At 40.7% G+C, this 12,589-nt stretch overlaps 2 protein-coding genes across 5 annotated transcripts; one reads left to right on the plus strand and one right to left on the minus strand.

The window, feature by feature from the left end:
• Window position 1: 1 nt before the first annotated feature.
• On the minus strand, window positions 2-8,648 carry osgep (O-sialoglycoprotein endopeptidase). Of its 4 annotated transcripts, XM_085252104.1 has the most exons (13): window positions 6,518-7,568; window positions 6,355-6,441; window positions 5,362-5,490; window positions 5,146-5,265; window positions 4,211-4,386; window positions 3,969-4,064; window positions 3,816-3,865; window positions 3,636-3,714; window positions 3,468-3,533; window positions 2,694-2,784; window positions 1,671-1,746; window positions 945-1,043; window positions 2-712 (listed from the first exon to the last, which is right to left on the minus strand). In XM_085252104.1, exons 3-13 carry the CDS (start codon window positions 5,474-5,476, stop codon window positions 673-675), a joined length of 1,008 nt encoding a protein of 335 aa, XP_085108230.1. In that variant the 5' UTR covers window positions 5,477-5,490; window positions 6,355-6,441; window positions 6,518-7,568; the 3' UTR covers window positions 2-672. The 4 variants fall into 4 exon arrangements, with proteins under 4 accessions (XP_085108230.1, XP_085108227.1, XP_085108229.1 ...); XM_085252101.1 differs by lacking the exons at window positions 6,355-6,441; window positions 6,518-7,568 and adding an exon at window positions 8,522-8,648; XM_085252103.1 differs by lacking the exons at window positions 6,355-6,441; window positions 6,518-7,568 and adding an exon at window positions 8,518-8,648.
• A 195-nt stretch (window positions 8,649-8,843) lies between these two features.
• Window positions 8,844-12,539, plus strand: apex1 (APEX nuclease (multifunctional DNA repair enzyme) 1). The gene is made up of 5 exons (XM_085252106.1): window positions 8,844-8,980; window positions 10,530-10,648; window positions 10,759-10,922; window positions 11,004-11,196; window positions 11,576-12,539. Exons 2-5 carry the CDS (start codon window positions 10,588-10,590, stop codon window positions 12,088-12,090), a joined length of 933 nt encoding a protein of 310 aa, XP_085108232.1. The 5' UTR covers window positions 8,844-8,980; window positions 10,530-10,587; the 3' UTR covers window positions 12,091-12,539.
• The last annotated feature ends 50 nt before the right edge of the window (window positions 12,540-12,589 follow it).

Here is a 12,589-nt window from a genome sequence, read left to right on the forward strand (position 1 = left end):
GTGGATCTGTTAATCCTCTTTATTTCAATACAAATTGTCATTTACTGCTGGCAACCTCACAGGGTTGAAAATCTCACTTATTTCATGAGAAACTTTCTGTTGTAACTGTACATAAGAGCACAAATGTGCAAGAAATTATACTAGCAAGTTCTGGGAGAGGGCCTCTGCGGGTACATCTCCAGAACCTAAAGTTACAAAGGTGGGAAATTTAAGAAAAGTAAAATTTTTGGTAATACAAAGCTACTCCTTCATACAATCCAACACCGAGCTCTGTGTGTGAGCTGTTTAAATGTTAGTTAGGCACTAAAAATATGAAACCAGCTCCTTTGATATCAAATATCTGTCTGGATAAACCCTTCAAAATGGAAACCTGCAGTCTTCCTGGTTAATAGTCTGCATTTTTTGTTGTTGGTGTGTAAAGGCCTTAACCAGTGAAGCATAGCTCAGGAACTGAACTAATTTACAGTCTGAGCGTTTGAGACATTTTTCATGAAGGACCATGTTACAGCAGTATGTCTCTTGGATGTGTTTGAATAGTTTTTCAAACATGTGATGAGATCAGGTTTTGGATGTACAGAAAAGTATTCATCTGTAGAGCTGCCGTGTTATGTTTGAGGCCCGCTGTACCACGCTAAATGTGTCACAACAGACCACAAAATGATGGTGCTGCAGTCAGTCTCTCCATGTCACCTCCACCTCATCTGTTCTATACCTGCAACAGGAGAGAAACCCATGGTCATTTACTGCAAGCACAGCAATATGAACACAAACACAATACGAATGAATTTTTCCATCCTAGAGTCAGGATTAGCAACTTTTAAACCCAACAGCCACTTTAACTCATACAGACATATAATCGACCTATAATGAGTAAGGAACATAAATGTGATTCTATGGTGGGTTATTACCGTAAATCACAACTGAAAAGGTCTATGAAGCCTTACCTTTGTGTGATCCATGAGTCTTCTAGCTCTGTCACCTGACCAGACCGAAACATCTCCCAGCCGGCCTGAGCGATCATCGCTCCATTGTCAATGCAAAATCTGTGGCAACAAACTGATCTTTGTTATCTGCATCTTTCAGCCAGATCAACATCCTATCACACCAATTGAAAAAGTCACAATGAAGAGCTCCATTGCATGTGTTCACACAAGAACAGCTTCATACATCAGATGTTTTTGTGGCTATGAATGGTACACTTTATAACCAAAAGTATTTGCTCATCTGCCTTCACACACATATGAGATTGAGTGACATCCAACTCTTAATCCACAGGCTTTGCAGTTATAACAGCTTCTGACCTTCTGGTGTGTCTATGGAAATTTTTGACTATGTGGCTCAACAGCCGCTGACCCCATTCTGTGATTATATGTAGCCTACCTCTTTATGTCCGAGTTGCTGTCATTCCCAATCATTTCTACTTTCTTAAAATATCACTAACAGTTGACTGTGGAATCAGCTAGGAAATTTCATGACTGTACGGTACCTGGAATTCACAGAGCTTTGAAAATAACAAACACATTAACTCTTAAAAGTAGGGCGGGTGAGAGTATGCTGTACTCGGTCTTAGGACCAAACTGCTGCTCGTGCGTGTAAAAGTGAAACTAATTCTAGTGAAGTTTCAATGGAAATGAAAGTGAAGGATCTGAGTGTTGGGCAGACTGGGTTACCTTTCATCTGTGGCAAACAGCTTTGCTCCTCTCTCCTTACACATCACTCCCATCATCTCCTGCAGACGCAGATTACCTGTGGTTGGAACATGAGATAAACACATTTCTGAGAGCGTGAACTCATTTCCATTCATAGCAACAGTAAACAGAGAGGAGTTTCAAAAATGGGCTTAGACTTTAAGGGATCCAAGGCATTCCTGGGTGACTGTAACAATAAGTACATAAACAAACAGTAGTTAGAAACAACGAACCTTGGAATCAGTAAGAAGGACTAGATGTTACAGTCCCTGATAAGAATGCATTGCTTTAGATGGAGAGACTCTTGAGGGATGGAAAGGCAGCCCAGAAACTTTGTCAGCAGCACGCATCGTTGTGTGCCTCAACTTTCGGTCTTTTACCCAGGCTAATCTGCCATTTTCCTTCCTTGGTTAGGTTTAGGGATTAGAGATCTGATCTAGCTTATCATTTTAAAATTTGGGACACATCATCAGTAGTGGACCTTGGATTCATCGAGTGATTCGGCCATTATCCTCCTCTGCCCTGTTGGACGTGACCCACCACGTCACGATGCCGAAGAGCGGATTTCGCCTGTAGCACAGATGTGGCTGGGGTCCACTTCCTCCCCGTTGCTAGGGTGGGAGCAGTGCCTCTCACTATGGGGTCGTGGGAGTCCATGAGTGACATCTCAGGCCTCACTTCTGCACATTTAAACTCCTCAACCAGGCTAGGGATAGGCAATGACAGTATCCCATCGCTGTAGAGTATAATAATTAGAATTGCTGAAGTTCATGTAGACAGCTTTACTGCTTGTGGGAAGTCATTTTATTCTGTTGGATTTTACACAGAAGAAAACTGGTGTTCCCGTTTCTTTACAGATAAAATCGAGCCTTACACTCTGATTGCAAAGCATTTCATAACAGTAAAAGTAGCGCACACAAAATGACTGCAAAAACTTAAATGCTTCAGCATATTTGCTTTAATATTTTAGAATAAGCTGCAGCTGATCGTTTCAGATATACTTACAGCCAACGCCCCCGACAATCAGCACTTCCTGGGAGCCACAGTGAGCCATAGCTCTTTCTGTGATCTCCACCAGCATGGAGAACAATGTCTCCTGCAAAGACAGAAGCAATACTAATGGGAAATACTGACATCACTGATGCCAACACACCAATCAGGGCTGCAACAAGTAGTTGATTAACAGAAATTCAAGAGGTAAATATTTTGATAATCCAGTATGCTTTAATCATCTTAAACAATTCAAATAATGTGCTGCTTTCAACTGATCATTTCAGTAATCAAAATGTAATTAATCTATTAGCTAAAACTCTCGTAACTCTCGCTAAAACTAATTGATAAAATAAACTAAAATAAAAAAAGAACAAGCTTTTCAAAAAAGGACTTTATGTTCAAATCAGTGTGTGTGAAAAGCTTGTTCTTTTTTTATTTTAGTTTATTTTATCAATTAAAAAAGTGTGAAACCTCCTCTGTGCCGCTCCTTAAACAAATTGAATCACACTTTTCAGTAAATCACACAATGTACAAAACCTGGTAAACCAGCTGCCAGAAGATGCCAGCTGCTCCTTTTCATTCCAGTTGCACTTGAAATGAGAAGGAGCATTTTTGTTTCAGAATATGTTCTGACAATCTTATAAAGTCAATGAGAAAAACTCCTTTAACGTGTTTTATCAGAGGATAACTACACTGCGACACCAAAGGTAACTGGATCAAATGTTTTCCACGTAACCAAAATATGAACTTTCTGACTTTCGTGTGTATAAAGGCGCTATGCTGTACCTGAAGTGAGAAACACAGGTCTTCTGATGTACACTGACCAGAGCTCAGCATCTTATGAGCAGCGTCCTGTGGAAGGAATATAAATGTAAAGAACGTAAACCAAAAGTAGCCTTGAGATAACTCAATCAATATGACACAACCAACTTTACAGAAGAGCAAAGGACTTACTTCAATGTAGGACAAAATGCCAGAAAAGGACACATCCATGCCCTTTACTGTATATGGCAGCTCCACATACTGACTCCCTCTGGCAATGTGGAGAGAAAGCAAAGTTTAGAATAAACATAAAAAAAATTAAAAGACATAAAGAACACTAAATATTCACAACTATTCAGTGATCTCACTCACTTTTTGGCCATCTGCTCTATGTTGTAGCCTGGACTTGGATCATTGGAAATCTGAGTGTAGAAATCGTTTCATAGATGTAGGATTACTTCGATAATCTGTTGCACTAAGTGAAATGCAACTTGATGGTTTCATGTTGAGAAGTATGACACAAACCTTAATAACTCTGGCAAACCTGTCTAAACAGTTGCCGACTGCAATGTCGATGGTCTCCCCAAATATTCGGTACCGCCGCTCTGAATATGCAATAACCTGCACAAAATTCAGGATGAACAAAACTCAAACTGCATTTCTACTTCAAATATACTGCTGTTTAGCTGACAGCTGCTCATCAGAAAATGCAGTGCAGATGTTCTGTGCCAAAAAGCTCTGCATGAGGCTTACAGGGAGGAACCAACCTGTGTATTGCCCCCACTAACATAAAGCACGGTGGGGTTGTTGGCTTTGGTGATAAGTCGTCCCATCTCTATGTGTCCGATACAGTGGTTCACACCGAGCAGCGGCTTTCCCCAAAGCTGTGAAACTGTGCGTGCCACTAGAGCCACCGTCACCAAGGGTGCACCCATACCAGGACCTGAAGGAGAACAACTTATTGGTTTGGTCTTCTACAGACATCAGTCAAGAATCACAGTCCCTTTATTTCAATTCATATCTTAAAGACCTTTTAGTACAATAATATTCCTACAGAGCACTTTGCTCTCAGATTGCAGGCTTAATTTAAGTTCCTAGAGTTTATAAAAATAGAATAGGAGCCAGAGCCTTCAGCTCTCAGACTCCTCAGGGTCTGATTAAACTTACTTTTTGTTATAGTTGATAACTAGGGCTGGATCAGGTGGTTTTGAACCCTCCATTAGTTATGTTCTTAGAGTCTAAAGCTGCTATAGCCCTAAGCTATATTCTCTCTGTCATAGTTAAAAAAAAACCCCAAGATGTAAGATGTAAGTCAGATAAGCATGTGTTTCTTAAAGCAGGCCTTAATAATTGTCATAGTTGTCAAAGGAAGGACAAATAAGAGAAATTTTGACATGATCCATTTTCTTTATAAACTGTGGAGCTTGACAAATGTTCTTTGGCTTGTTTATTAGGAAAAATCCCCTATCTCTTTAAGCTATCCTTTTTCTGACTGGGAGCTCTTCATTAACGAAGGTCTGAACTTTAATGGCACACAGAAATTAGTGACATTTTTGAGTAACTTACAATATAAAACTAACATTTGTTTGTTAACAAACAATCAACTCTCAGTTATTTAAAGTTCACTATGACCCTTATTTGATGAGAACATGTTTGGATAAATTTTTGACAGACATCTGAAAGTTAAAATCTTTTATATTACCTTTGGTGTATGCCACACAGTCGATGTCTGCAGGTTTTAGCCCCGCTTGCTCCAGCGCCTCCTTCAGGACGGTTAGTATGACAGCACGGTGGTGTCTGGCTGTGTCACTTGGCAGGAACCCTGAGATATAAAAAAAAGCATGCAGTCAACTAACAGATTTTCATATAAGCAGTATGTTGGAGTTATCATTAATATCTTAGAGGAACTCTAACTTACCTTGACCCGGAGGTGTAATGTAAGTCCGTCTGGGGTTGGAAAGCACTTCCCCATCCCTGATTATGCCTATGCCGATCTTATTGGCACTGCCCTCAAATCCAATCACTACAGTCATGGCTGCAGAAAAAACTGTTTCAGAAAGAAGGAAGTCACTGTGTTGTTATAGTGTCTTTTCATTTAAACCCTTCATCTCTCTTAGAAGTCTATTACAGGCAAGAAAAAGGCACAATAAAACAAAATCAGATTATACTGGAAATTTTTGGACTAGACATCCACATATCTAAATATGTCTGGTATGGTAACTGCACCGTATCAGATCGCAATACCCTACAACGGATAGTGAGAAAAGATGAGAAGATCATTGGAACCTCTCTTCCCTCCAGCACAGACACTCATCACACCCACTGCATCCACAAAGCCACCAGCATTGTGGAGGACCCCATGCACCCTTCACACACATTCTTTACCCTGCCTGCAGCCTTCTGGCAAGAGGTACCGGAGTATTCGGGCTCTCACTACCAGACTGCAAAAAAGTTTCTTCCCCCAAGCCGTCAGAACACTCATACTGGACTCATCTGCACAATCTCATACACACACCTTCATACAGCAAGTTACTTTTTGCACAACCCACTGTCATTGTTGCCCTTTTCTATTGCACTGTTGTGTCTGCACTGTCTTGTGTCTGTACCGTGCTGTTCTGTCTGGTGTTGCGGTGCTCATGGTTGAAATAACAATCCGGTTGTTCAGTGATGACGCCACGAAGCCTACTTCCGGGTCTAAAGTTGTCTGCGTTTAATATGGCTTTTGTGTTGTTAACATGTTTAATGTTATGTATTTTCTTCTATTTGATCTCAAAAAGCTCCTAAAACAGTCAGTGATCACTGTTGACCTCCCTCGGCTTTTATTACCGCTAATCATTTATTTAAGCTCAGTTTTTAAAACCTTAGGATGTAACTACAGCCCAGCCCATGCAACAGTATATGAATGACTAACCTCGTATTGTGGATTGATTATCTCAGTTGTTCTCCTGGTTGAAGTTTGGTCCTTTTACAGCATCCTGCCATGCGATTACATTTGTTTCTGACCACCGAGAACACTCACGTTAACTTTTATCGAGTGGAAAAAAAGTTAGCTTGTTTATATTATGCTAACATACCTGTGTCGCTAGCGGTCACGTAGCACACCATTATATACCAGCTAGCCCAACTTCAGTAACCCTACAAACGTCACTGCTGTTTAGTTTTCTGTCTTCATTTATGCTGGAAGTGATAACAGAGCTGTACGTTTTAATTTGTTTCCAAAACCCCGCAGTCAGGACATGCTATATTGTATTTAGATAGAAGCTAGCGAGCTAACTCCCTGCTAACTTCTAACTCCGTTAAATGTCATAAATTCCGTTTTCATGGATGCCTGGATGTTAAACTCAATTGTTACGCCTGGTAGAGCAGACACTGATCATTTTATTAAAGATGAAAGACTTTAGACAGTTTTTCAACTCTCAGTAATGCCATAGTGATCGTTTGATATATGGACCTGCAGCGGAGTTTAGACCCAGACACGGCTAGTGACGTCAGACTGAACAACCGGATAGATTGACAGACCACGTGACTTTCACGCATTGCTTTGTGGGTACCCGTGGCAACAAAATCAAAACACTGCATCAAGCGCTAGTATTTCCAGCACCGGTAATCATTAATTCTGCGGTTTTAATCCCTACTTGCATTTTATTTGCCCCAAAAACAGTTATGTACAAAACGGAAAAAAATCAAAGGAGTGAAAGGGTCAGACCCATATGAGCATATAAAGTCGAGCTGCCCAACTTTCATCACGCACATATTTATTATTATATGGTCCTAAGCCTCTTGCCCTATGACAGCTGGGATTGGCTCCAGCACTCCCCGCGACCCTGAAAAGGATAAGCGGTAGCGAATGGATGGATGGATGGATGGTCCTAAGCCACTTGACTTGACTTGACCACAACACAAATACAATCAACACCAAAATTCAAGATTCAAATTATTTAGCAGCAAACATTTTTATGCAGATAACATGTTATTGCGCGCATTTTTTTAACCCTGATAATACACCTTTAACCTACATATTTCCACATTAAACGTTCGGACAATCAATACGTAAACATAACATACGTTAACAACATAACGTATACATAACACTATTTATACCAATTCCATGTGCAATACTCAACTGTATATACATAACACTATTTATTACATATTACTTACGTCTTGTATATTGTACATTATATATATATATATATATACATATATATATATATATATATATATATATATATATATATATATATATATATGTGTGTGTGTTAACCAAGTGGCCGGCATAGTGTACAGGAACATCTGTGCCGAGTATAACCTGGAAGTCCCGAGGTCAAAATGGGAGATGCCCCCAAGGGTGGTGGAGAATGACCGAGCTAAGATCCTGTGGGACTTCCAGATACAGACGGACAAAATGGTGGTGGCTAACCAACCGGACATAGTGGTGGTAGACAAACAGAAGAAGACGGCCGTAGTGATCGATGTAGCGGTTCCGAATGACAGCAATATCAGGAAGAAGGAACACGAGAAGCTGGAGAAATACCAAGGGCTCAGAGAAGAGCTCGAGAGGATGTGGAGGGTGAAGGTAACGGTGGTCCCCGTGGTAATCGGAGCACTAGGTGCGGTGACTCCCAAGCTAGGCGAGTGGCTCCAGCAGATGCCGGGAACAACATCGGAGATCTCTGTCCAGAAGAGCGCAGTCCTGGGAACAGCTAAGATACTGCGCAGGACCCTCAAGCTCCCAGGCCTCTGGTAGAGGACCCGAGCTTGAAGGATAAACCGCCCGCAGGGGCGTGCTGGGTGTTTGTTAATACTGTCCATATGTACATAGCGCTGCAGAACTGTACCCCCCCCCCCCTCCCCCCAGCATGTTTACACTGAGTAGGAGATGCTCTGTATCTCATTGTACAACTGTATAGTGACAATATAGGCATTCTATTCAATTCTATTCTAAAAGAACCAAAGCATAAGCATCCTGATAGCTGTCTAATTAGCTCCTATGCTAACCGCCAGAGAACAGACCGACTTTTTTTTCCAAAAGTAAATTTATGGTGATGCGGTTTTGAAAACAAAATATATTTACCTACTTTTTAAAATTTCCTTCGGTAGGTCACATTAATCTTAATTCATATCGCTTTAACTTTTACGCACGTAAACCTAACTGGCTGGGCTAATTTCTGTAGCTCAGCTCCTCCATAACGAAGCCCAGAGGACCCAAACACTGGTAGGATTGACAGACCATTTTGCCTTAACATTTTCCCTTAACATAAGACAACGTAAAAACAGAGCCTTACTTAACTAACATGCCACGGTAATAAACTGTGTACATTACAGCAGCAAGTACGTATTTATTTTTCAAGAAGACATACAAATGTGGAATTTTTCTCGGTAATTTTCAGGCATGTGTTTAGACAGTCAGTAGTTCAGCAAAGCACGTGGACAGAAGTCTTAGCTGTGCTGTGGCGCGTGTGTTGTGTGTGTGTTTGGGGGGGAGTGCCTGGGAAGCAGCAGTTGTCTGGGCTTTACATCCTGTTGTGAAAGTGCAAGTAAGGTTATTTGCATGTCTTTTCACCGAAACGTGTTTGAAATGAAGACGCTAATTATTCTCAGCGCATTTGCATTCGTTGATAATCAGATAAGCTCGGAGGAAAGCTTGTTAGCTGGCTGCTTATTCTCCATTCATTCTCGGCGTAGGCCGCATGCTTTCTTTGTCAGAGAGAAAAGGCTAGCGGTAGCACAGTCTGCTTTTAGCTAAACTTGTTGTTTAACATGGCAAACTTCCTAATAGCTCATTCTGTTGCTGTTAAATTATATGCATGCATTAATTTTACATCAGCTGGTCGCCAATTTCTACAATGTGTTGAATTTAAAGCACTCAACCAGAGACTTGCACTGAAATAAAAGCTCATCTCGCTTCCGCTTTGTCAGAAAATGTGATTAGGATGTAAATAGTCACATTGAAGTCGGCCATTGTAAGTCTAATTCTCGGCATACAGACAGAGAGAACTAGAAAAACTTACTGTACGTATTTATTGCTCCTCTGCACTGTGTTTATGTTCGCTTATTTTCGTTTTACGTATGTTTATGCGATAGAAGGACTTAATTTTATCCAAATTGTTAACTGTCAAACATAAACATTGATATCAGCAGCATCTGTCCAGTATTAGTTACTTTTATTAATAATACATTTCAGATGTAGTTAAGACGCTCCGCAAGGTTCTGAATGTATCCCTGAGCATCTTTGAATATAATAACATAAGTCAGCAACTGCCGATCATACTGGTGAAATTTCTTCAAGACGTCTCTGGTGTACCTGCTACCTTTACAGTGTTGAAACCTTTTCCATTTCCTTCTATTGTTTTTTTTCTTTAATTTCCGTTTCTAGTTTGTTGGCCTTAATCATGTTTACAGCTCTGTATTCAGCCAAACAACCTATATAAATGCTCTGCTAAATCAATCTAGTTTTAATTTATTTGAATTAAAACTTGAACTAACGCTGATTTTCTGAATTTGTCTTGATTCAGAAAAGAGCTGGTTGCAATTATCCAGAACACAGGATGATCAAATCAAATCAAAATCAAATCAAATCACTTTTATTGTCACATCACATGTGCAGGTACATTGGTACAGCACATGTGAGTGAAATTCTTGTGTGCGAGCTTCACAAGCAACAGAGTTGTGCAAAATACAATAATGTAAACAAGCAAAATACAAGAATGGCTACATCTGAAACTAATAAATATATGTACAATATATAATAGTATATGCATTTCTGGATGTGTATACTAAATATTTTTCTACGTGTGTGTGTGTGTGTGTGTGTGTACATTTTACAAATTAAATAGAGTAAACAATAAATAAAATATATAAAAATATACAGCGTTGATTGTTTCAGACTGCTGTGGCTTACATTTTAAAATGCTGATTACGTGTACACAAAGACATAAAAGTGGAAACGCAACAAATCCTCAATGTTGAGATTGTTTTCTATTATGTATGAGATTCCTTCCTGTGTGTCCTGCATACTGGTGCAGCATTTGACCTTTGTGCACTGAACAGATGCATTACTTAAATGGTTCTTGTTGTGTTTTTCAGCGGTGCCTGTGGTGTTGTGTGTCTGCGAGGTGTGCTTGCCGTCCGAGTGAGTTCAAGTATGAAGAGGGGCAAGAAGGCAGAAGAGGCAGCTGCGGAAGGAGAAAATGACACAGCCTCTGGTACTACCAGCATGCCCTGATGAACTGAAATGGATTTTTCCTTTACTATAGATAGATTTTCCAACATCATCTATTATCCAACCCTGTGCTATTTGTCTTTCATTTCACAGCTCCTTCAAAGAAAGCAAAGGCAGCCAAGGAACCAGAGGCTCCGATACTGTATGATGACCCTCCTGACAAAATGACCAGCAAAGACGGACGCAACGCAAACATGAAGATCACGTCGTGGAATGTGGATGGGCTGAGGGCCTGGGTTAAAAAGAAGGGCCTGGATGTGAGTTTGCTGTCTGGAGAAGCATTAATTAGCTAGTTTTGAGACTGACTGATACTAACAAGCACATTTGTCTTTTCCCAGTGGGTGCGAGAGGAGGATCCAGACATTTTATGCCTACAGGAGACAAAGTGTGCAGAGAAAGCCCTCCCTGCTGAAATCACCTCAATGCCTGAGTACCCTCACAAGTATTGGGCTGCATCAGGTGACAAGGAGGGTTACAGTGGGGTGGCTATGCTCTGCAAGACTGAACCCATCAAAGTGACCTATGGAATTGGTAAGGGGGAACTTTGTGTTCTGCTTAGTTATTTATGGTGCCTAGAAATGGCAAAAAAAACATGTACAGCAACATTTTAAAGATGTGTAATCTTCTATGTTTGAAGTAAATGATTATTTTAAATTATTAGTGGATAACAGCAAATAGGGACTGTTTAGCATGAAGCCCCATTGGTAGTTTAGAAGGTCCTCCCATAATGAGCACATTGTGTGATTACCAGATTCCTGCTCTTGAAAAACTAATGTTTTTGCCTTATCAGTATAAAATTTTAGATGAAACCAACAGAGACATTTTTAGTATGCTTTACCAACACATTAAACCTATACAAACAGTTTAAGTACTGGTGAAGCAACTGACTTAATTTTGACTAATATTCTAGGCAAAGAAGAGCACGATAAGGAGGGCCGTGTCATCACTGCCGAGTTTCCCAGCTTCTACCTGGTGACGGCATATGTGCCAAACGCTAGCAGAGGCCTTGTTCGCCTTGATTACCGCAAAACCTGGGACGTGGACTTCCGGGCGTACCTGAGTGAGCTGGACATGCAGAAGCCCCTGGTGCTGTGTGGAGATCTCAACGTTGCTCACCAGGAGATCGATCTGAAGAACCCCAAGGGGAACAAGAAAAATGCCGGCTTCACCCCCGAGGAGCGCGAAGGCTTCAGCCAGCTACTGGCGGCAGGTTTTGTCGACAGCTTCCGCGAGCTCTACCCCAAGCAGACCAACGCCTACACCTTCTGGACCTACATGATGAATGCCCGCTCAAAGAACGTGGGCTGGAGGCTCGACTACTTTGTGCTGTCATCCTCTCTGTTGCCGGGCTTGTGCGACAGCAAGATCCGCAACAAAGCGATGGGGAGCGACCACTGCCCTATCACTCTGCACATAGCTGTGTAAGTTCACTCTGAGTTCAACAGGCTTTGCATAACCTTCAGTCTGTTCATACGTCTGTTTCAACTTGTATAATCCGGTCACTCTGAGGTGTCTTCTCTATGTGCTGCTCAAACTCACTCTTACAGTAAAATCAGCGTTTCATCTTGGTAGTTTAGGACATACTTTCTTGTACTTTTCCCCCCCTCTCTACATAAAATGTCCTTCCTTCCTGTAACTGAATTCTGTCCCTAAATGAGATCCAAATTTCTTTTGACAATTTTATAACAAATGCAACACTAAATAATCAAAATGTGTAAGCTAATTTTCAGGAACTGCCAGATATTTGTTACTGTGTAAAATGAATCAACTGCTGTTAAAAGAAAATAACGTGTCTTGTTGTAAACATTTTTTTCCCCAAACCTTGGTTAAAGTTTCTGTTGCCACACTTACCAATAAAAGACTGAATTTCTATAGTACCTTGTTACTTTTATTATTTGAGGAATTCAAGCCAAGATGACAAACA

Source organism: Mchenga conophoros, linkage group LG17, assembly GCF_057382185.1.
Source record: "Mchenga conophoros isolate Kocher_MC1m ecotype Shallow Benthic linkage group LG17, M_conophoros_male_GT1.1, whole genome shotgun sequence".
Lineage (NCBI taxonomy): Eukaryota > Metazoa > Chordata > Actinopteri > Cichliformes > Cichlidae > Mchenga > Mchenga conophoros.